This window comes from Marmota monax, unplaced genomic scaffold, assembly GCF_021218885.2.
Source record: "Marmota monax isolate L192 unplaced genomic scaffold, Marmota_monax_Labrador192_F-V1.1 WCK01_AAM20220418_F8-fsc00038, whole genome shotgun sequence".
Classification (NCBI taxonomy): Eukaryota; Metazoa; Chordata; class Mammalia; order Rodentia; family Sciuridae; genus Marmota; species Marmota monax.
The window spans coordinates 2,976,024-2,999,920 of record NW_026692498.1 but is presented as its reverse complement, the minus strand read 5'-3'; the positions used below and the strand labels follow the sequence as shown (position 1 = coordinate 2,999,920).

The 23,897-nt window shown below is 60.9% G+C and overlaps 1 protein-coding gene across 8 annotated transcripts in view; it reads left to right on the top strand.

The window, feature by feature from the left end:
• The first annotated feature begins 9,340 nt into the window (after positions 1 to 9,340).
• Osbpl5 (oxysterol binding protein like 5) overlaps positions 9,341 to 23,897 on the top strand; it is a 56,330-nt gene continuing 41,773 nt past the window's right edge. For 2 of the 8 annotated variants that reach the window (XM_046444906.2, XM_046444897.2), the window contains exon 1: positions 9,341 to 9,464. In XM_046444906.2, coding sequence (XP_046300862.1) covers positions 9,414 to 9,464 — 51 coding nt within the window. In that variant the 5' untranslated portion in view covers positions 9,341 to 9,413. Of the gene's footprint in view, positions 9,465 to 10,642; positions 10,749 to 13,214; positions 13,404 to 13,714; positions 13,820 to 23,897 lie in introns of those variants that run through there. The other 6 variants (XM_046444904.2, XM_046444905.2, XM_046444898.2 and 3 more) reach the window with 5 other exon arrangements.

The window sequence follows — 23,897 nt, the reverse complement described above, 5'->3', positions numbered from 1 at the left end:
CTCAGCTCCTCATCACACCAGCCACATCCCACGTCCTCAGTAGCAGTTTATGGCTGGTGTCTATTGCATGTAGCTCACAGGACACTGTCACCATTCCAGAAAGCTCTGTTGGGTGATGCTATTCTAGTCAGGTGGTAAGAGGCCAGAAACACAGTGTGAAAATCCTAAATGCTTACATTTACAGTCCTGAAAGGGGATTCCAAACCTCAGAGTCATCATGATCCCCACCGGGACCCTGATACAGTTTTCATAGAACTAGAAAGATCCGTTCTAAAACACCGCTAGGGTCACCTGAGCGCCAGATTGATCCAAGGTCGACACCTGGTCCAAGCTCCTCCTGCAGTATGGGCCTCTCACTCGACCCAGGACAGCACTGCGGTCATCACCCTTCTGGACGCTCAGGGTGCCCACTGGCCATGCCCGTCAGCCTCTGCCATCCTGTGGGCCCCACAGCGGCCAGCAGAGGCCTGCAGCACAGTGGCTTTCTATACGGCAGCCTCCTGCCTCTGAGTTGGCCTGGCTGGGCTCCCACTACCCTCACCTGATGACCAGTGTCTGTGGGCCCTTTGCCTGTCCCAGAGCCACAGCTTCCAAGGGCCTGGGGCCCCAGGCCACCCTGATGACCCGGCTCCATGACTACAGGACCGCAGGCAGCTCTGGAGAGGGCCAGGCTGACCAGCACACACCGGGCCTTCTGCACATCCTCTGCATGGGTACACAGCCCACGTGGGCGTCTTCAGGTGGCTGCTGTCACTCACAGTCCTTTCCTGGTCCCATTGACATGCAGTCCTCTGCATGTTCTGTCCTGAGTTCACCCTTTCCGTGTGTCACGTGAGTTTCACAGGCCAGGGGCCGTCACATCAAGCCGTAGGACGTGCCCACACCCAAGGCCTGCCCGGGACTCAGCGGGCAGCCGCCCCGGCCCTCCCCAGCCCCTGTGGGTCAGTGCTGTCCATGGTTGGCTGGTTGGGTGGGGCTGGACTGTGGCTCCACTGCTGAACGGGCTGTCCTCTCCCCAACCCCATTGCCGTCTGGATCTCCGCATCTTTGTCAGGTTCCTGGACTCTGTTCGGTCCCTCCACCTGCGGGCCTGCTCTCTGCCAACGCCAGTTCTGCCCCACCTTGCCCCTGCAGCTCCTGGAGGGACCGGAGTCAAGTGCCGGGGCTGTCCAGCCCCATTCCTTTTCAAAATCCCACTCGCTTGCCGCTCTGGTCACTTAGCCTTTCTGTGTGGATTCAGAATTAGCTTGTCCTTTCCATCCCCGAAGCCTGCTGGGGTGTTGGCTGGGGACTGCATTGAACATATGGATCCGTGTGGGGAAAATCGACATCTTGACATTACGGAGCTCCCATGCGTGAATCCATCTAGCCCTCCATTTATCAAGGGCTCAATTGACCTCCACATTTGCATTTTAAGCAAATGGACGCTTTAGCTATTTTGTCAGATTAAACCCAAGTATCTCCTCTACTTTGATGCTACTTTAACATATTATTCCTGGGTTTTTCATTCTAATTTCCAGTGTCTGTTGCCAGTGCCTAAATACAAGTGACCTTGAGCATTGCCCAGCTCATGCAGCTTCTGCAGCTTTTACCTTGCCCACATGCTTGCCGGGTGCTGGGTCTCTGCAGTCAGGGAGGTTATTCCTTCCTTCCCCTCCCTGGCCTCCTTCACCCTCCGCTGGTCCCACTGAGACATCGAGGACCCAGAGTGCAGTGGGGCAGCAGGGGTGACAGTGAGAGGGAGAAAGCTTGGCGTCTGGGCTCTTGTCTGCAGCTGTGGGGTGTTCCGTGGACGCCCTTCCTGTTTAGGAAGTCTCCTTGACGGTACTGGTTTCCAGAGGGTTGTGATCCCGCCTCGATGTTGGATTTTGTCAGTGTTTTTGTGCATCCATCACGATGAGCGGTGGTTTCAGTCTGTTCTTGGGTAAATGACGTCAAGCGCCCAATGTTGAGCCGGCCTGGCTTTCCTGCCGCAGATCCCACCTGCTCGGGGCCAGTCCCCCTTGGTCCACATGGCTGGCTTTGATTCGCCGAGGGTTTGCTGAGGACTTTTGCATCTATGTGCCTGGGGGATCGAGGTGGGCGGTTTGCCTTCCCTTCTGAAGCACCTGCCTTGCTGAAGGCATGGGTGATACCTGCTGGGGGTGGGGTGGATGCAGCAACTCCCAGGGCCACATACCACGTGACCACATGGCAGATGATGTCCAACTTTGAAACAGAACTTTGAAACAGAAAGCGTGTCCCACCCGTTCCTAGGGGGCCTCAGCAAGCCCCCAGGGTTGGGATGGCATTACCATTGGAGGTGGGGGCAACGGAGGCCCCACAGACAAAAGAATGCCGTTCAGGCCAGATCCAGGTAGCCCTGCCTCCTGTCCTGGGCCCTGCGGCCTCCACAGGTTTGACTGGAAACCTCCCTCCCTCCCTCCTCACGGACTCAGGTGTGGGTGGAGGTCAGCTTTGTCCACCCCAAAACACACCCAAACAGACCCTTCTCCTGCCCCGCCCCCTTCAAGTCTCCTAAAATGAGGCTGGGCAGCACCGGATCCTTCCTCAGGACTCCCTGCCTCCATTCTTGCTCCTCTAGGAGGCCATGATTCCTTCTTAGAAACCCCCAGGTGATTTCCGTCACAGTAAAATCAAATCCAAATCCACATGTGACACAGGAACCTCTCTGTGACAGCCCCTGCGCCTCCTGGCCTCACCTCCTGCCTCCTGCCTCCTGCCCGCCTCTGTCACGCTGGCCTCTGGCTGTTCCCTGAGCCTCCCCCTCCTGGGTAGCTGTGCTCCCCCGGCCGGCCGGGGTCACAGGGAGCTCAGGTCCCACTCAGTGTCAGACCCTCAGAGAGTCCTCCCTAGCCACCTCCCAGAGAGCCCCCCAGCCTCCCTGCCCCTCCTCACCCCCTCCAGACCAGCTCTCTCACAGCACAGGGGGCTGCGTTCCGACTCTTTCCTGTGTCTCCTGCAGAGACCCTGAGTGACCTGCAGGCTTAGCCTGTGGTCACATTGACAGCTGGGCGCCCACACCTGGAACACCACCTGGTGCCTCACAGCGGCCTCTAAATAGCCGATGGTGGGGAGGAAGCTTGGTGGGCCAGGGCGCTGGCCCAGGGAGGGAGGGGGTGCGCAGCAGGGAGACCACGCCCCCTCGAGCTGCCCACCCTGCCCTGCCAGGTCACCACCTCCCACAGGCCTGCCTGCCCCATGCAAGCCGCAATCCCAGCACCTTGGGCCACGCTCTGGTGACTGAGGTGATGGGCCAGCGTTCACCAGGGCCACTTCGTACCTGGCACTGGGCAATGCTTCCCACAGGGCTCACCTGGCCCAAGGTGGGAGCAATGCTAAGTGCCTGCTTCCAGGGCAGGAAGGCCAGGGAAGCAGCAGCATGCAGCCAGCCCATGCCTGGGACTCAGTGGGTGCTCAGCAGTAGGACTGTTCTCACTAGTCACACCCCAACTAGCAACAGACAGATGGGAGTGAAACAGGCTGGAGTGACTTCCACACCAGAGAGAACAGACTGTGGGCCTAATAGGTGGTGTGCAGAGCTTTCCCAGGCCTTCACTGAACTGCGAGAAGCCTGCAGCCTCCCATAGACTGGGCAATACCGCCTCCCAGGTAGCGCTCTGTGGCAAGGACTTAAAGCCCTGGTGCAGGATCGGGCACACACCAAAGGCTTTAACCAAAGGCAGGTGGGAGAGTGAACAGATATTGGTAGTGGTCACAGGGATGATTAAATGGTGGTGGTATTGTAGTGACAGCGGTAGTTGTGGTAGAAATGATGACGGTGGTGGTGGTGATGGTGACAGTGATGATGATCTGGATGGTGATGATAATGGTGATGGTAAATATGGAGATGATGGTGGTGGTAACAGTGATGGTGATGGTGTTGGTTTTGGTGATAGTGATGATGATGGTGGTAATGGTTATGATGATGGTGGTAATGGTGATGGTGATGGTGATGATGGTGATGGTGATGGTGGTGATGGTGGTGGTGATAGCGATGGTGGTGGTAAAGGTTGTGGTGATGGTGATGGTGGTGGTGGTGGTGGTGGTGATGGTGATGGTGGTGATGGTGGTGATGGTGATGGTGGTGGTGGTGATGATGATGGTGGTGATGGTGGTGGTGATGGTGGTGGTGATATAATGATTTTGGTGACGGTGATATAATGATTTGGTGATGGTGGTAATGATGGTTATAATGATGGTGGTGGTGGTGGTGATGGCAATGGTGGTGGTGGTGGTGGTGATATAATGATTTTGGTGACAGTGATGATGGTGGTAATGATGGTTATAATGATGGTGGTGGTGATGATGATGGTGATGGTGATGGTGATGGTGGTGATGATGGTGGTGATGGTGATGGTGGTGATGATGGTGGTGGTGATGGTGATGGTGGTGGTGGTGATGATGGTGGTGATAGTGATGATGGTGGTGGTGATGGTGGTGATAGTGATGGTGGTGGTGGTGGTGGTGATAGTGATGATGGTGATGGTGAGGTGATGGTGGTAATGGTGGTGATGATGATGGTGGTGATGGTGATCATGATGGTGGTGATGGTGATGGAGATGGTGAGGTGGTGATGGTGATGGTGATGATGGTGATGGTGGTGGTTGCTGGGAGCCATTAGCCAAGTAGGTATGACAATTTCCTTGCCAGCGTACCCCATGTTGCAGTGACATTGAATGTACGTGACCTTGCTCAAGGACCAAGGCGGATTAGGGCGTTCCCGGTTTAGGTTCCAGGTTTAAGGTTTAAGATTATTCCTGCTGGGAATAGGGTGTATCCTGCTGCCTGAGTTCCCCTTCAGTTCTCACGGGATTCAGACAGTATATTTTGGAGATAGAAGCCCAGTGGAGGTGGATTTGGGCAGAGAACGTGGATTTGGGAAGAGAACGTGGATTTCCCCAGAACGTGATTGTAGACGGCTGGTGTGAGTTCGGGAATAAAGAGTTGCTGTTTGAATCTACAAGCTGTGTGGTGGCTCGTGATTGTGTGCCCAGCCAGACTGCGGCAGGTGGTGATGGTGGTGATGGTGATGGTGGTGGTGATGGTGGTGATGGTGATGGTGGTGGTGACAGTGATGGTGGTGGTGGTGGTGGTGATAGTGATAATGGTGGTGGTGGTGGTGATAGTGATGGTGGTGATGGTGAGGTGATGGTGAGGTGATGGTGGTAATGGTGGTGATGATGATGGTGGTGATGGTAATCATGATGGTGGTGATGGTCATAGAGGAAGAGTTGAGGATGACAACACCTCATTCACACATGTTCTGACCCCAAAGCCCAAGCACAACATAATGGAGTCTTTTTACTCTGCCTTCAGCATTCTTTACACATGAGGTTTTCAACCCATTGGTCTCATGTTCCTTCATTTCTTTACTTATTGACTTACTTATTTCTGTGTGTGTGGTGCTAGAGATTGGACCCAGGGCTTTGTGCAAGCTTTGTACCACAAAACTACCTCCCCAGCCCTTCTTAAATTTCATCTTGAGGTAGCACCTCACTAAGTTGCCCAGGCTGGCCTCTGATTTGCAATCACCCTGCCTCAGCCTCCCAAGTAGCTGGGGTTGCAGATGTGCCCACCAAACTCATCTCCTTTATACTCTTAAAAAAAATCACTGAGGTCCACAAAGAACATTTGTTTCTATAGGTTACATCTATCAACATTCACTTCAAGTTTTAAAAATATTTACTTAAAAAGGATAAACCCATTGTGTTGTTAATATAAATGATACATTACTCACAAAAACAAAATGTGTTTTCCAAAACAAAAGTATTCCACGAAAAGAGTGACACTGGCTGACATTCTTGGGTCCCTGTCATGGCTGGCTTAATAGAGCCCCCTGGGGTCTCGCACCCGCTTCTGTGTTAAAATCTACTGAGATATCACACATGACAGCCATGAGGAAACTCGAGGAGGAGAAGGGAGAAGAGGCCAGGAGCAGCCCAAGTGGACAGCCTCGGACAGGATGCCACCTCCCACCGAGATGTCCCTGGCTGGGTGTCCCTGGTCTGCTTCCTCCTCCTCAGGCCTGCGGCCCTGCCTGGCTGTCACCAAGCCCATGGGGTGCCCCAGCTGTGTCCGCTCCTCCACAGGGAGGATGCCATCTCGCTTCTCAGAGGGCTGCCGAAGCTCCCCGGACCCTGAGGCACCCGCCCCACTGGGTGCTCCTCCAGCACACTCCCCGCCACTGCGACAGACTCAGCCCTGACGGTGGGCCACTCAACTTCTGGAACTCAGCTTTCAAGCGGAATGCCACCCCTGCCCCAGAAGAGACCACTAAAGGGCAGTGGACAGGCCAGCACAACTCCTGGGGGCCCAGCACCTGTCAGAACCAGAGCCTGCTACCAACAGCTCCCCAGAGGAGCCAGTCCTGCCCAGGGTGGCTACTGGCCGGCACTTGGGAACGGGACCTCTAGGCATTTCTTCAAAGAAGGGCCGCAGGCAGAGGCCCCTGTCCGTGGTCATCACCTCCAAGGACAGGGCCTGTAACTGTGCGGGCATTTCCAGCATAGCCAATGCACCTCGGCAGCAAGAGGGATCCCGCAGGGCCTCGCAGCCTCCCAGTGAGTCCCTATAAATAGACCCTTCTCGCCTTCTCAGGTGGGGTCCGGAGCTGAGGCCCAGAGCATTGGGAAACGGCACACATCAGACGCTGCCTAAACCAGGGCTTTAGATGGGTCTTCCTGGAAGACAGGGTGTGCGGTGGAGAGCAGAGGGAACCACCCAGGCTGCAGGCCTGTCTGGAGCCCTGGCCCTGGGCAGCATCAGGCAGGGAGGGGGAGAGTCTGTGCCAATCCCCCAGGTTTCCCAGGGAACTGCCAGGGGCCACCGCTCCCCTCACCTCACACCTGGTATGTGACAGCCCAGGAGGATGCCAGCAGAGGGTCTCCCTTGGGAGAGGACGTGGAACACATTTGAGGACACAGGCCTCCCTGCTCCTCCCAGCATGTCCCTCCCCTGCCACTGTGGGGTCCAGGGGAGGAAGGGGCTGGGCTCCCCCCAGGGCCTGTGGCCAAAGGCGGCTCTGGTGAGCTGGAGAGGCTGCGGCCGAGCCACAGCAGAGGGCGGAGAGGAGCCGCCTGGGCACCAGGCCGCCTTCCAGGCCCGCCTCAGCCGCTGCCTGGCTCCTTGGCCCAGAGCTCATGGCCCAGAGCTCAAGGGGAGGATGAAGCGGGTCACACGTGTGAGCGGGAGGACGCGGTGCCAGGCACCTGGAGGTCCGTCACACGCTCATTGTTCCCATGTCACTATGAGCTCCAGATTTCCCTAGGCCCCCCGACCTGTGGGGACATTGCCCCTCTGCCCAGGTAAGGAAATGAGACTCCGAGGGGAGAGTCCCAGAGCAGGGACACTCTGAAGCCCAAACTGGAGGACGAATGTGCCCTCAGGGAGGACTGCTGAGCTTAGCCTCACCTCTGGACATCCCACTAGTGCCCAGAGTGACAGGACCAGTGTCCCAATAGGAATCCAGGACCTGCCTCAGTCCAGCGGCACCCCCACGATATAGGCCTCCGTTTCCTCATCTAGAGATGTTATGGCTGGGGAGATGTCATTGCCGCCTCCGATGGCCTGGGAAGCACTAGCAAGCCAAGGAGCGAACTCCCCCCAAGTGGCTCAGGGTCCAGTGGGCCACACCCAGGCCCTGCTGGCCCCTGCAGGGGACAGAACCCCAAGGAAGGCTCTCTACAGGCACCTTCTCTGAAATGGGCCCAGGCATTTTCCAACCTGGCCTGGCCACCCAAGCCCCTCTTGGGGACGGAGCCAGTGCAAAGGAAGGGGCAGGGGCTCCACCAGGTCCTATGAGCCTGTGGGTCTTCTTCACTAACTGCGTAGCACAACAGAGGCTGGTTCAGGGCAGACACTCCTTATTCCCTGCCAGGGCTGGATGGCCTCCCTTGCTGGGCCTGGCTTCCCATCTGCAGAACGGAGCTGACTGTGGCTGAACCACCTCTCCGGGTGTCCGGAGTGTCTGCTGGGAAGTGCCCACGTGGCTCCTTTCACCCCTGGGAGGCACCCGAGAGCTGGTGAGATACACAGAACCCAGGCAGGATGGGGCCCTCTCAGCAGGAGGTCTCGGGGGCTCCTATAACCCCCACCGAATGAAGAAGAAGCCGGGCCAAGTGCAAGGGCTTCCTGGGCAGTGCTCCACTCAGCACCACCAGCACCTGGAGCCCATGGCTCTGGCCTGGGGGCTCTTGTGCATTACGGGGGTTGAGCAGAGTCCCTGGCCCCTGCCCCCTTGATGCCAGCAGCACCCAGCCAACACTGCCTGCAGACATGGCCGAATGCCACCTCGAGTCAGGAGGCAAAGCCGCCCCGGCTGAGGGCCACTGTTCAGAGACTTGGCTTGAAACAGTACTTATTTTAAATTGTTCTCTGCTCACTCGGAGTAAAAGCCTCCATGTTTGCAAAAGCATTATAAAATCTTGCTGATCACAAACGCAACTGCATGAACTAGAGTCAGTTCAGCACCATGGGCGGGGCGGTCCGACCATCCCTTCCCAGGGTGCTTACCCAGGGCGAGTGCCTTAGAAGTCTCCTGGCACTGCTGGGCACTCAGAGCACCTGGCCGGTGGGGATTCCTCTCCTCAGCATTTACAGAGGCAGAAAGTGAGGCACACAGAGTTGCACAAACCTGCCTGAGGCCCAACAGCTCCGAGGCAGTGCCAGTATGCCCAAGGCTGGCACCGTTAGCCCCCTGCTCTGCCCACCTCTGAGGGTTTTTGCTCTCCTTTCCTGCATGGGCCTCCATCATCCACACGCTGTGTCCATTTGACAGGTGAGGAAGCTGAGGCCCGGAAGGAGCAACTCACTGCCCAGTGATGGAGCTGTTTTCCGCCGGCGGCAGCAGGATTCGGACCTTCCTCTAGCCACCTCGCTGCCGCTCCAAAACCAGGCAAGCAGGAATGGGGCTTCTGGGGAGAGCCCAGCAGCAGCTGTGGACCCTGAAGGACACCTGACACCTGTCACTGAGCCTGGCAGGTGACATGCTCCTCATTTCCCGTGGGCCTGTCTGGTTGCTGTCAGACTCAATCCAGTGAAGAGTTCAAACCTGGTCCTGACTCCATTCCCCAGCCCCCACCCTGCCGTCATCCTCAGGGCCCTTCCCAGGCTCCACAAGTGCCCTTTGACCTCTGCCCTCAGGAGTGTCCTTTCACAAAATGTGGCCCTTATAGCCCGCATGGATTCACAACTTTCCCTGTGTAGGCCCCTGAGACCTCTGCCCCGGGAACAGAGCTTGTTTTCTCCCTGGATTCCCCAAGGACCCGCCCAGGCAACCAGCAAGTCACCAGGCTCTGGTGGCCACACCCAGCTTTGTGCAGAGACTTCAAAGCAGACCCACTGGTCTCGTCCACCCTCCTCACCCCTGCCTGAAGAGCAGAGGCTACTGGCCACATGGAGCAGGTCCCACCATGGCTCTGAGCATCTTATCCAAACAGTTCTGCGTCGGAAGGCCTCGAAAGGTGACTATGGGTCAGGCAGGGCTGATTCTGGGGTAAGCCAGCTGGTGCAGCAGAGCGCTGCCTCCTTACCCACACCCCACCCCACCCCACCCCAGGTCTAACAGGGTGGGCGTGGCCAGGCTAGGGGGGAAGGGACTGCCATTGGGGGCTGAGCCCCTGCATGCCCCTCCCCATGAGGGCTCACTCCAACTCCAGGGCCTGGAAGGAGCTGGGCACCCCAGGCTCTCCCTCTAGAGCCTGGCCAGGGGTCCTTCAGCACCCCATGATCACCAGTCTTAGGGGCACCCTGGATGTATCCATGGCAATGCACAGACCGGGAGGAGGCTGAGACTTCCCAGGGTCCGTTTAGTCCCTTCTGAGGTTCCGTCTGGGACAGGCTCCATGCCCTCCCATGTCCCACCTGCATCTGGGGGTGCAGAGGAGATGTGCTCAGCTCCCAGTGTGGCTGGGCCCTTTGGGACTGATAGTAGGGAAAGGACCTGGCAGGGGGCCACACTGGGGACACCTTGGCACCAACCAGGAGCTCACATCCACTTTAGGCCTTCAGGGGAGGGACTGGGAGGTCACCTGCACTCAGCTCTGAAAGTCATTTAGAGCAATTGGAGTAAGTCTTACACGTAAGACAATTGGAGGGGTCTAGAAAGATCTAAGGGGGCAAAGAGAAGTGAGGGGGAAACAGGACTTAGTACACGGGTGTCAGTTTCTGAAGCGACCAGTTAATCAGTTGGAAACCTGGAGTCTGACAGAAGGGTCCCTTTGAACAGGAATGCAGGACAGTGGGTCCTCCCGTGCTCTGGTGGCTTCTAGCGGTTGGCAGGGGTGACAGTTACTTGGGCTCAGGAATGGAGCGAAGGAATCCACAGCTCTGGGGAGTGTGGGGTGGGGTGCGCCTACATTTGTGACCTTGGGCTTCTCCTAAGCCCCTAAACGTGAGAACCCCACCAGACTGACCCGGCTCACCCACCCCGCCAAGCCTTGGGCGCGGCGCCGCCACCCGGGCCGCAGGTGAGCTGGGGCCCAGAGCTCCCGCCGGAAGGGCGCGGAAAGGCCGAGCGCTGGTGGCGGCGCGGGCGGACGCCGGGGTCCCCAGGGCGCCGCTCCAGCGCGGATCCGCCGGGTTTTGCGGCCGCCGCGCCCTCCCTCCCGCCTCCTCCCTCCGCCGCTCCCTCGCTCCGCCTCGCGCGGTTGGATCAGTCCTCTGGCATTTCCTGCAGCCGGGCCGCGCCGCCAGCTGAGCCCCGCGCCCGGCCGGCCCGGCCCGGAGCACCGAGCGCAGCCCGCACGGTAGGAGCGCGGCGCCGGGCGGGGCCGGGAGGGGCCGGGAAGGGCGAGCCGCGCCGAGCAGGCCCCAGCGCCCAGCGGGCCCCGCGGGTGGTCGGGGAGCCCCGCGCCGCAGACCCGGGGACCCCGGGCGGGCGCAGCCGCGCGGACTCTGACGGGCGCCAGCGCCGGGAGCCTCGCCGGCGTGGCGCGGGGAGCCGGTGTGCGGGAGCGTCTGGCGGCGGGCGCCGCCCGTGTGGGAGCGGCTGCGCCCCGCCTGGCTCCCCACTTGGCGGGGCTTAAAGGGGCCAAGACAGGGCGGGAGGGTGGCAGGGAAGGACTGGACGGCTGCAGACCTTGGGGGTGGAGGGGCTGTGTCCCCAGCGCAGCCAAACCAACCAGGAGGTGTCCGGATCCTGGTCTGGGATCAGGTGTGTGGCATCCCAGCTCCAGGCTTGTTCCCAGGGGGACTGTGTTTGGGTCCACAGAACGAGGGGCAGCCTGGACTGTGAGCTGCAGCCAGGACCCCTGCCTTAGGCCGCTGCCCACCACTGCCTCCTCTCCAGGCCCCGAGCCTCTAAAGACAGGGAGAGAGCCGAGGGCAGACACTCTGCGGGGGCTGAGGCTCCCGGGCCTCTTGGGCACTTGAGGATTCTGGGGTGGGAGGAGGGTGGAGCAGCCAGGGGGGGGGCTGGGCCAGGGCTCCTCCCAACTGCAGGTCCCAGCCGGCTTCCCAGGTGACCCCGCCCCCAGCCCAGACAGCTGTTTTCTGTCAGAAGCTGGAGTTAGAATTTTTAGTGCTCCTGGGGTGAAGGACAGGCCCTTCCCCAGGGAGAGATGGACTTCTCCACCTCTCACCCAATAGGGCAGAGCTGGCCTGCCTTGCTGGGGTCACTAGTTACATTTCTCTTCCTTTGCTGTCGGGGTCTTACAACTAGTTACTCTCTGTCTACCTAAGATATAATTTATGTGTCTGCCCTTTTGCCCACTACCCTTCAGAACACCTTTTGCAGGCCAGGAGCAGGGGTAGGGGCATCAGGTCCTGGAGAAGGGGTCATGGCCTTTGGGATGGACATTACTGTCTTAGGTCTGTGTGCACCCCGGTGGATTCAGGTCGTAGATGGAGCAGACACCTGCCTCTCTGAGGATGAGCAGCAGAGTGTCTGTCTGTGCTACATCTTCACCCCCACTTCCTTGTTGATACAGGCCCTTGTTCACCCTTGAATTTGACAGGACTGGAAAAGAACAGGAAGAATAGGGTGGGGCTTTGCAGGTCAGGGGAGACCTGGGGACCAGGGGGTGTCATTGGGCTGGTCCCCTCCAGGCTTCAGGCTCTGGACCTGCAGATCCATTGTCTGCCTGCACGTGCGTGGGGCAGGCTGGCGGGAGCCAGGGAGGCTACTGCTGCGTGTCTGTCTGGTTGGTCTCACCAGGCTGTTTTGGAAGGTGACAAAGCTTGGAGCAGGTGCTCCCGCCTGCAGTCCTGGGCCTTGTCTCAGGGAGGCTGCTATACCACGGTTGAACGCAGCAGTGATCCTGGATAGCAAACATGGGCTCCTCCTGGGCCCAGTGGTCTGGCTAGCCCAGAGTGGGCCAGGGGCCCACTGAGTCCTTCAAAGCCCTGCTTTTGGCGTTTTTACAGATACTGAATGCCACGCCCTACCCCCACCGACTGATTCACCATGCAGAGAACTCCTGGGTCAGTTTCTCTCCTCAAATGCAGGCTTCTGGGAACCCCTCTGAGCTCCAGGGATGACCCCAAGGGCTGAGCCTGGGGACAGTGGAAGGGCTGTGTGTTTTGAAGGCCGGTGGTTTGAAGGCTGTTGTGTGTCTCTGGCAGCTGTGTTTTGGGGAGTCGCCCTCCCCACATTCTTTGGCTCGGGGTGCACGCAAGTGCCGCACTCACACATGGCACAGGTGGAGGCCCACTGCAGGTGGTGGCGGTGCCCCACCCCGCAGCCGAGATACAGTGGTTCTCCCAGGGAAGCCTGTGAGATTACAGTGCTGAGGAGGGACAGGGGACAGGGTGCTGCAGAGGGGCTGAGCCCAGGGTGTGTGCTGCAGACCAGATCCGGTGATTCCAGCGGTAAGGGTACTGTCCAGTGCAGACCTGCCGTGGGCTCAGGGTTGGCAGGCCCAGGTGAGCACGTCATGTGTCATGGTGTAGGACAGTGTCACTGCCCCCGACGGCCAACAGGCATGCTGCCTGCCCTGGGATGTCCCCGTGCAGTCCAAGTCTGCCACATAGGAAGAGCATTGCTCTGGGTGGCAGCCGCGGGATATATTCAACCTGCAGCTCAAGGGAAAGGACCTGAGACCCTGAGTGTGAGGCCACTGGGCTGCTTAGGAGCGCGCAGGGTTGGCAGGTGGTGTGGGCCGCCGCAGGGTAGCCCTGCTGCTCATTTGGAGAGATGCATGAGCAGATAGGAAAGGGCCTGGGGTGGCTGGGGGGAGCGCAACGATTTGGACTTGGTTGTGGTGTTCTCTTAGCATCGCAGTGTGGAGCCTGGGCCCCAGGCCCTGTGCGTGAGTGTGGAGTTGCCCCGTGTGCGCGTCCCAGCTGAGAGGCTGGCCCGATCTCCAGGGCCAGGCTTGGATGAGAGGTCCTACAGGATAAAACAGCGACTCCAGTTTGGACTTCTTTGTCCACTGTGCTAGCTGGAGAACCTGCCCTCCAAGGTAAAGAATGTTGCAGGACCAAGATGAGGGTCAGACTGGAGCTGCCCCAGGGGACCAGAGAAAGAATCCCTGCCACTGGGTCACAGGCCTGTGGGGGTCGGGGGTGGGGCCCAGTGACCATTGAGAGAGGCTGGGGTGGGCCTGGCCATCACAGCCTTACCAAGGTCATTCAGGTCATTGAGATAGTAAGACAAGGTCCCTACTGCTCAGGACATGAGCCTTGTAAGCCAACACAGAATGATCTAGAATACCCAGAGGCCCTTGATGCATCTCTCAGGCTGAGAGCAAATGCTTCGGCCCCTTGCTCCCAGGCCTGGCCTCCCTGTCCTCCCAGCAGTGACGGGCTGCCTCTTCCTGCCCACCTGGTTCTCCAGCCTGCAGCCTGCAGTGGCGGGATTGATGTGCTGCCTCTTGGGGTGAATATGGCACATGGGGGCTGGGGAAAGGTTGGGGGAAGGGAAGGGGGTTGCTAGGGGAGCCTGGTGGCTCTAGCAGGACTTTCCATGCCCAACTATTGGGGTAAATATTTGGGTCCAATAGCGTAGGGTTTCTGTTGGGGTGAATGCAGCGCCAGGAGTTGGGGGCTACTTAAAGCTGGGCTACCTGCTGCAGGGGCCTCGTGCCACAGCGCTCCTCCTTCCCATTATAGGTGGGTGGCCAGCTTCCCCAGGAGGCCAGAGGGTGGGGAGCCTTGGGGCTGACCAGTGGCTGCAGAACCGGGGTGAGAAGACTTGGTCTCCAGTTTATAGGGTGAACCCCACCCCTGGTCGTGTCAGGAAGCCCTCCAACTCCAGTAGGTTTCAGGCCAGTGGGGGCAGGCCAGCGTCGGGGCATGAGGCCCTCTTCCTGGAGAGGACCCCCAGGTCTCTGCTGCTGAGCCACGGCAGCCAGGTGGCCACTGGCTTCCCTTGCCCCTCCTCCAGCCACCAACCCAGCCATGGAGGCAGCCCATCCAGTTCCCTGTCCAGGCCCTAGGGCCGTGGGGTCCAGGAGGGGCTGGCTAGGGCCAGAGCCACTGATGCGTCCGGGGTCACTGGACTGGAAGCCCTGGGGGACAGTGCAGGGCTGCTTCACCCAGGTGCTGGCCAGCCCAGGTCCTTTACATCCAAGCCGCCCTTCCCTGTCTCAACGTCAGGCTCAAGCCAGCCTGTGGGGTCCCAAGCACTGGGTAAGCTCGGCCGTTCCATGTGTGGCTGGCACTGCCCTAAGAGCCCCCAGCAAGGGTTTCCAAGCTCCAGCATCACCTCCCTGGCCACGGTCCTGGGTCACCCCACCTGCCATCCCCTGGCCCTCCCTGGGGGAAGAACCCCAGGTGGACCCTGCTTCTTCTGGGAGACCCTCCTTCCGCCTCCCCAGGCCTCCTCTTCTCTTGAACTTGGCATGTGTCCAGGCTGTCCTGAGCTGCCTCCTCTATGGGTGGACCCTGAGCCACGAAGGGCAGCCATTCTGTGGGAAGTGGTTACCTGTACCTGGTCTCAAGCCTGTGTGTGGTCACCTGTAGAGTCAGGATTGTAGCATGTGTCCCCAGGTGGAACAGATCCAGAGAGTGGGGCTGCTCCCCTCCCCAGCAGCCAGCCCCTTGCTGGTCAGGAGCCTGGTTAGTCATTAGCCCCAGGCCAGGGGCTGGGGGCAGGTGTGCTAGGGCTGGCATTGGAACTCCAAGATGGGCCCCATGTGTAGTGAGAGCCCCCAGAGGCCCCAGAACACCCCAGGCCTCGCTGACCTTTGCCTGTCTCCTGGGTGAAACCTGGCCCATAGAGCCTGGGTCCCTAGGTTTCAACCTCCTGCCCCTGGCACCCCTGACCCTGGTGCCCCTGATCCTGGCGCCCCTGACCCTGGCGCCCCTGACCCTTCCCCCCTGCACTCCTTTCGGCAACCCCACCTTGGGCTGGTGCTGTGAGGGCAGGGCCTCTGAGGCTCTCACTACACATGTGGCCATCTTGGCTCCAAGAGCATCAGTGCCAGCCCTAGCACCAACCCAGCCTGGTGCGCTGGGGGCCGGGCAGCCCTAGCTCACAGCGTGCCGGCTCCTGCTTGAGGGGAGAGAGAATGGCTCTGAGAACCCAGGGTCATTGTGCTGCCTCTCGCCAGCCTCAGCTCCTGGTCTTTGAGGGTCCCTAGCAGCAGGTCCTGGGGCTCCTGCACACTAGCATCACCAGGCGGGAGCTTGGGGACAGCGCGGCCTCCAGAGCGTGCATTGCCTGAAGCCGCGTGGTGCAGAGGGCTCCCCACCCACCCCTGCTCCCCAGACCATTTTGTGTCTTGAAGATCTGTGTCTACTTTTATGCAAGGAAAAGTTTCCACTTGTTTCAAGAAGTTTGAAAGCTGCGAGACCGTGGTTGGGGGTCTTGCCCCCCACCCCCCCCTCCGCTCTGGAAGCCGGTTTCCTGAGTGTCGCAGAGCACTTTGCTGTGCCCTCGTGACCTCCGGGTGCAGATCCTGGGGCAACAGATGACCTGCTGCTGGAACCACTGCCCCACTCCCCCACATGACCAGCCCCGCTCCCCTGTAGTCCTAGGGCCAGAAAGAAAAGGACAGGGACAGACACAGAAGCAGGCCCCGCCGTGGGCGGTCAGCCCTGGGCCTGCTGCCTCTGGGGTCCTCTGATCTCCTTGGGGCAGAGGAAGAAGCAGCGGCTTTCCTGCCGCAACACCACACAGCGTTTCCACTTTGGGCCTGGCTCCTGCGGGGGCGTGTGGCCCCCACCGAAGCGAGGCCTAGATTCTGCCTCTGAATAGCAGCGCGTGGGATGGCAGGTCCCCAAAGGGCAGAGTTGCTGGGAGGACACGGGGTGCCTGGCCACACAGGCTGGGAGCATTTGAGGTGTGCAGACGAGGCCTTGAGCTAGGAATGAAAGGCGTCAGCCCTGTGCAACCTGAGGGCCCGGCCACTTGGGGACAGGGCCTGGTAGCAGGTCCTGCTCAAATGGCCCCTGTCATCCTTCCTGGACGGTGGGCAAGTGCTTGTGGAGGCTCCTAAGTGTCCCTCTTGAACACATCTGAGGGGCACATGGCCCCCGTGGTCCAGGTATGTGTGATGGCAGCTGTTGGGGTCCCCGCCTTCACTGCCCTTGCCTCCCAGGCACCCCAACTGGCTCTCAACCACCTGGATCCCCCCCATAGTGGCTGTCTGCCCTCAGCCAATGCTACCTGGCAAGAGGGGGTGGTGTGCCACTCCCCCCAGCAGGCAGAGGCAGGGCCACCCTCTTGTCCCTGCTCGGCAGGGCTGCAGGCTGCTTGCTCTCGTGGGACTCCCGCAGCCTGGGCTCACTGTTGAGCCTACCTGGAGCACAGGGCCAGCAGCCAGGGCTGCCCACCACCCACACTGAGGTCTGCAGATGCCCTCCCTGGCCTGGAAAGTCTTTCCTCTCTCCATCCAGGGCACTGACTGTCACCAGGGGGCTTGGCACGGACAGGTGTGCAGAGAACACAAGGTCTCCAGGGAACTTGGTCCCAGGCCACGTCCTGTCTTCCTGGGGGGCTCCTGGGCTGTCACCGCTCTTCAGCATGAGCCTGCTTGAGTGCGACCTCACCCTTTGCAGCCCCTTCCCCTCCTCTCATGGGCCAGGGTCTCCAGCCGCTGGCCTGACTCCTTCCGCCTGGGCCTGGTGAAGCTGCTCCTGCCTAACAAAGGCCGTGGCCCTCTTTTCTTCCTGCGCTGGTCCGCCAGCCGCAGCTTCTCCTTGCTGGCCTTGGTCACCTTGTTTTGCAGAGGCAGTGGGTGGCTGGGTCGCCAGCCACAGGGCCGTACACGCTGGGCTACAAACGCCCCAAGCAGGTGCTCCACACCTCCCGCCTGTGCCAGGCGGGGGCTCCTCCCTGCAGGCTCCGCGGGGTGAGCAGAGCGAGCGTCTGACCTTGGGAGCCTTGTCATGGGGATAGGACATGGACAGTCAGAGAGCCAGGCGTCGTCCCCACCTGGGTGGCCCTGGGCAAGACCTTTAAGTTCTGGACCTCGGTTTCCTCCTCTGTGAAATGGGCCTCTGCTGTGCCAGGCTCCTAGGGGTGCTGGGGGGACCCAGCAAGAGCCAGGCCTACCCGGGTGTAGAGAGGCCTGGGGCTCCCAGCCCCCGGGCGCCCTGTGCTCTCCTGAATGGGAATTTTGATTAGTAGTTAAATATTGTGAGACTTAGACACAGGAATCGCCCACGACAGCTAGTCCCGCCTCACTGATCTGACCAGTGGGCTGCATCGAGGGCCGTGGGCCAGGCGTTCATGCCCAGGTCTGTTCTAAGAGTGTCGGCGTGGAGGGAAAGCTGGGCACCGTCCCTAGGCCACAGCCCTGTGCCCTGTCCTCCAGGGAGCCGCTCCCGGTTTGCACGGGCAGGCTCCGTGGCGTGTGCTCATGCCTTACCCTCTGCGGCTGGGTCATAGCCCGTCCCAGCAGCCTCTGGCTGCATTTCAGTGTCGCTCTGGTCACGACCCTCCTCGGGCCAGTCATCTGCAGCACCGGGGAAGCAGCAAGACAGTAGCCCACAGCCTCCTCTAGCTTCTGCCAGGCAGTCAGGAGACCGTTCCGGCTGGTTTCCGTGCTCCCTCACACCCGTCAGTCCGTCCCCATCCTGGGGAAGTCCTTCAATTTGTTTCCGTCTGTCTCTGGAACTATCCTGTGGTCAGGCTCCTGGGGCACCTATGGAGGGGCGTGGGCCCAGAAAATGGGCCCAGCAGGTGCCCATCAGAGTGTGGCCAGGTCCCTCCTGGGTCCCTCCCTGACTCTCCTGGCCTTCAGGGTCCTAAGGGGAGATCCCAGCTCTCTCACCCCATCAGAGGGAGGGCTTTTCTCCCTCCCCCTCTGCCTTCAGAACAGGCCTGCAGGAGGCTAAGCTGCCCCCAAAGATGTTTGCCAGTGTCCTCAAAAGGTCCCTCTCAGTGACCAACACGTTCTGTTAATCAAAAACCCAGAAGTTGGCCTGACCCTAAGACCCAGAAGTCGAGGAGGGTGGGTCTGGCCAAGGGGCCTGCAGGGCCACGGCACAGCGGCTCTAGGTGGCCGGAATGGTTTGCGTGGCCTCTGCGTCCTGGTCGGAGACTGTCCTGCCCGGGAGTGCCTGGAAACATGCTGACCTCACCGGTTCCCGTCCTCACTGTCTGGTGCCTGCCCGGGAGCCCTGGCTCGGCCAGCCCGGGGTTGAGTCTGGAGGCCCTCTGTCCTCCGGACCTTGATGAGCAGGGCACCCACAGAGGTGCCTCCGGCCTTCCCAGGTAGAAGTCCCTCAGGAAGGTCACCCTGCACGCATGGCCATCACACCCCTCCTGGGGCCGTTCCCACCTCAGGAGGCCCTGTCTGCACTCTAGCCTCCCGGATCTGCAGCCTGGGGCAGGGCGAGGGCAGTGAGTGTCCACCACCTTGGCCCTCTGGTGTCCAGCCAGCACCCTGATGGAGGGCTTTCTAGAAAGGTTTCCTCGCAGGGGGGTGGAGCACGCCCAGCCGCCTTGGGCTTCAGTGGCCTTGGGCTTCAGTGGCCTTGGGCTTCAGTGGCATGGCCTTCCCAGGTGCCTTCCCTGCCCCTAGGCCAGACCTCCCACCTGTGCTATGGAGTGGGAGGTGGACCTCCCTGCCCCTCCCTCACCAGGCCCTCAGGGTGCTCCTCAGTGTCCGTGGCCCAGGAGGTGTGGCACAGGAGCCCCTGCCACCCCGGGAACACGCGAGTACTGCAGAGAGCCCTGGAGTTGGAGAGGAAGCCGGGAGCTCCCAGCTGGGACCCACTTCATCTGACTTCACCATGGAGCCTCTGTCGGTCCTGCTGAGGATCCCTCACAGAGAAGGAAAATGGAGGCATCTTCCAAAGGGCTCTGGTGGGCGTTGGTCCACACTGGAGGCCTGTCCACCCGGGTCACTTGGAGCTTTCGGGGCCTGGGGTTGTGACCCCAGCAGCCTGTGCCTGCATTTGGTTTAGATTGCAGTTTAGTGAATGGCCCGACCCCCCCCCAACCCCACACGCACTCACCATTCGTCATTTAAAACCGCGTCTGCGTTTCGGTTTCTTTGTGATCTCCGGTGCTATTTGTCTCGGGTAGGCACCTGTCCTACCAGTGGCCATCCGTCATTCCCGGGGACTCAGCCCTGTGTGTGAGGGTGCTGGCGTCATGGGCCTGAGTGGCCCAGGCCCTGGCCAGCCTGCCAGAGCTGGACTACCCCCAGGAGTCCCTCGGGAGCCACTTCTCTGGGCCACGGGCCTTTTTACAGACAAGACGGCCAGTCCTGCTAAGAATCAGTGACTTCCATGCCAGGAAGTCACTCCAAGCCTGTGAGGCGACAGCTCTTTGCAACCCTACGGCTGACTGAAGCGTGTGCAAAGCAGGCGTGAGTGGGCACGGAGGCCGGGGGTTGGAGGGCGGCGAGGCTGCTACATTTACCTTGGCTGCTTCGTGAGCTCTGTGTTCTTGATGAAAACCCCGTGTGGATTCCTGTGGCTGTGGACGCGTGTGTTCGGCACCCAGCCCTCCCTGGGGGCACTCAGGGAGGCCAGCACCTGCCGTTTTCAGGCATGGGACCAGGGCTTGGAGACCTTGTACCCTGCCGCGACAGCAGGGCCACAAGGGGAAGGAGTGGGAGCTAGTGGGAGATTCGAGAGGGAGGTTTCATCCGGCCAGACTCAGACGGGCCCTTGGAAGGCACGGCTGTGAGACCATCAGGGAATGGGGACGGAGGGGCCGCAGCGCCTGGACAGCCTGTGGTCTGGAAGGCCAGCAGGGCTGCAGCTGAGACCTCTTGCCCCAGGCTCGGTGGCTTGACCTGGTGAGGCCATGGGCCAGTCCCAAGCAGCTCCTAGGGCCTGTGTGACGGTGGGTCACTTGTTTTCATCAATGTGCATTTTTACCTTAAGGAGGTTTAAGTCATTGCTGAAGCTGCAGGTCAGCATGTCTTGTGGTAAGTAGCAGGTGCTGAGGGACACTGCCCAGCCAGCACCGCCCCTGACCACAGCTGGGCCGCGGTGCTCAGATCAGGGCGGGCAGGACCGGCCGAGGCTCTGCAGGGCAGCCCTGCCCAGAGCAGCTCCTCTGCCGTGGGCTTTGCCGAGGCCACCCCACTTCTGCTGGAGAGGGGAGCAGGCCCAGGCACAGTAGGGACCAGTGTTGTCCCTCCACACGGGCAGGAGCTGGAGACACAGCACAGGGCCCTGGTCTCCCTGGAACTGTCTGGTGAGGCTGCCCTGAGCAGCCGCGTGGCCAGGAGGCACAGGTGATATGCACAACTTGTCCAGTGTGGCTGAGGCAGCGTGGGGAGGGCAGCTGTCCGGGACAGAGACCCTGCACACAGGGCCTGGGAGAAGGTGGCCTCCACTTGGGGCCACCCAGGTGCCCAGCCCAGCATTGCCAAGTCACCTGGAGACCCTCCCAGGGGACAGGCTGGCGTCTGCCACGTCACTGACCTTCCTCTGAGGGTCGCGTGTTTTCCCTACAGCTGTACAGTGGTGGCCTCTGCAGCAGGGGCATGGGGGGTGAGAGCGAGATTTAAAGGGGACGCGCCACCTTCCGCCCCTGGCTTTTCTGAGTGGGACAGGACGTGGGTGGTGTCCATGCCCAGGCAGGGCACAGAGTGTGGCTGGGCTGAGTGGGGTGGCCAGGTCGGCTTGGTGGGGCTGCGTGGAGGATGGCACCCACAGCCTCGTCAGTGCCCGTGGCAGCAGGTCCTTCCGCCACGTCCTGAGGGCTGGAGAGGGCCGTCCCCTCTCCTCTGTCAGGCCCTTCTCCCTCTCAGCCCCAACCCGGTGCCTCTGTGTCCTGGGCAGCCACAGCAAGTGACCACGTGTGTGTGATCCGTTCCTCGCCCCAGGGCCGGGGGCCTGCAGTCAAGGTGCTGCGGGGAAGGCTCGCTCCAGAGGTTCCCGGGAGGGTCCTGCGGCCTCCTCCAGCTCCGGCCCCGGTGATCCTGGCCCGTGGCCACAACTCTCCAGTCTCTGCCACAAGTTCACGTCACTCTCCTCTGCGTCTGCCTCTTTCTCTCTTGTAAGAACCCCGCGTTGGATCTGGGGCCACCTTAGGCCACGTCACCTTGCCTTATGGATCCGGGGCCCCTTTAGGCCGTGTCACCTTGTCTTATGGATCTGGGGCCACCTTAGGCCATGTCACCTTGCCTTAGGTCAGTGCATCTGCAGAGACCCTTTCCAGGGACAGCTGCACTGGTGGAGCATGAGCCTGGGTTCCGTCCTTAGCTCCATCAGAAATGAAAATAAAGACCCAAAGACAGGCATGGCCGCGGGTCCTGGGGCCAGGACCTATCTTTGGGGGATGCACCTGACCCATCTACCCCCACGAGGGGGCCTCTAGGACGGTGGTCCAGCGCTTTGTGACTCCCATGGAGGTGGGCTGAGAGCCGGACCTGGTGGAGAGAAGGGGACTCTGTGGACTTGGACTTGGGGTGACACCACTGCGGCGGGCACTCCGTCCTCCCAGCCCTGGGCACGGGGGTGGGCAGGGAGGGGCCACCTGGATTCACAGGTAAGGCCTTGCTGCCCCAGAAAAGCGAGGAGCCTCAGGCTGCTCCTCACCTACCGGGTGGGGAGCTGGACACGAGGCAGCGCCTGGCTGGGGAGCTGCCCGGGAGGGGAGGCACCTGCTCCTCCCTGGAGGAAAGTCTGTCCAGCGAGTGCTCCTGGCCAGCCCCTGGGCATGGGCCCGGGACTCAGCTTTGGTGGGCGAGACTTCCACCCTGGCCTCCTGTGAAATGGCTGACCTAGATGTGCCCACCTGGGCGCCTGGGTCACCACCCCCCAGAGACTCCTCAGTGCTGCCGGGAGCCAACTGCAGTCCCAGGCCCCAGGGAGAGCCCTCTCAGGAGGAAGATGCCCATGAAGGGGAGATGGGCTGAGGGACAGGCCTGGGGCGCCCGTGACTTGCCAAGCGTATGTACCCGTGTGTCCGTGTGTCTGCTTGTGCACGCGTGTTTTTAAATGGTTCTGCACCTGCACATCTGTTTGCATACTTGCAGCCTGTGTGTCCCTGCAACACGTGTGTGTGTGGGCTCTGCGTGGGCACATGTGTGCTGGCGTGTCCTCTGTGCACGTGCATGGTGTGTGTGTGTGTGTGCGGGAGGGTGGGCAGTCGGGGAGGAGGGGACACAGGGCCCTTGGACTGCACGTGTCAGGCCTCTGTGCACCAAGCACATCGCAGTCACCACAGCTGGCCCTTGTGCCCCAGGTTGCCTGGCTCCTGGGGTCATTTTGACCATCGAGGGGCAGATGGGGGCCCTGCTGGAGCGGGCCAGGGCTCTGGGGACCTGTGGTCAGTCCGGGCAGCACAGGGCTCCATCCCGGGTTTGTAAGATGGGCGTGTACAGCCTGGGGGACTGCGAGTACCTGGCAGGGGAGCTGACAGCTGCTCCCTGGTGACCTGTCCCCAGGGCCTGCAGGGCCGCTGGCTCCTTAGGGCAGCTGCAGTGCTGTGGCCCAGGGAGGGTCAAGCAGAATGCTGGGGACTGAGACAGGAAGGGGTAGCCTGGGGCACCTCCTGCCCCACCTGAGGGACTCTGGCTCTGCCACATTCCTGGCCTCCACTGGGAAGTGGCCCTGGCCTGAGTCTGGCCAGTCCTGGGAACTGAGGGCAGCTGGGTGAGGTGCTGGGACGGTGGGCGTACAGGCTGCGGTCCCTGGGTAGGTAAGGGAGGCTGGCTCCTACAGAGGGGCCCTGCAGGGACCCCACCTCCCCGCTGCACCCAGGGGCCGCGGCTCCTCTCATCCCCACAGTTCTGGTCCCCCACCTCTTACCCACGCGGGCCTGCCAATGGCTCTGCTGGGTACATCCAACAGTAGCAGTGACGTGCACCTGTGGAGGTGACCCAGGCGAGACGGAGGCCATGACCTGCAGAGCAAGTATCGTCAATACCGCGCCCTGAGATCCGCACTGGTGCCCACCCGCCTGCCCCCAGACCCCTTACCCTTCAGTGGCCGTGCGCGGCCTGCGCCACCCACCTTCCTGGCTGGGCCAGCTCAGGGCCGTGTGTCCGCAGCATGGCGCCCAGGCTGCCCCTGCACACAGCCGCCCCATCACTGTGGCCAGCCCTGCACCTTGTCGGACTTGTGTGGATCGAGTCGGGCCGCCCAGCAGGGGAGGAGCCGTGCCCAGCCCCACGCCAGGCCCTCTGGGGCACTTATCCAAGGACACCTCTCCCTGGGGTTTCTGCCAGGGTCTCCCTGTGCCCTGGAGACCCCTGTCCAGCTCAGCACTTCGCACACAAGGCCCGTACAGAGGTTACCGAGGCTTGGCCAGCCAGGACCTGCCCAGCCTGGCCGACTCAGGACTGAGTGAGTCACACAGCTGGTGACACATGGACGTGGTCCCTGTGAAAGCCACTGTCCTGGGCTCCTATCCTATCTGCTCACTCTGGAGCCACGTCAAAGAATGGAACTCGTCACACGCAGGCCCTGGGTTTGCCTTTGGGAACATGAAGCTGGGCTGTGGGGTGATGAGCAGGCCCTGGGCGCAGTCGGGGCCGCCTGGGGGCTTATGATACTCTGTACTAAGTCCTGGGGGGCTGTGGCTCCGCAGCAGCTGC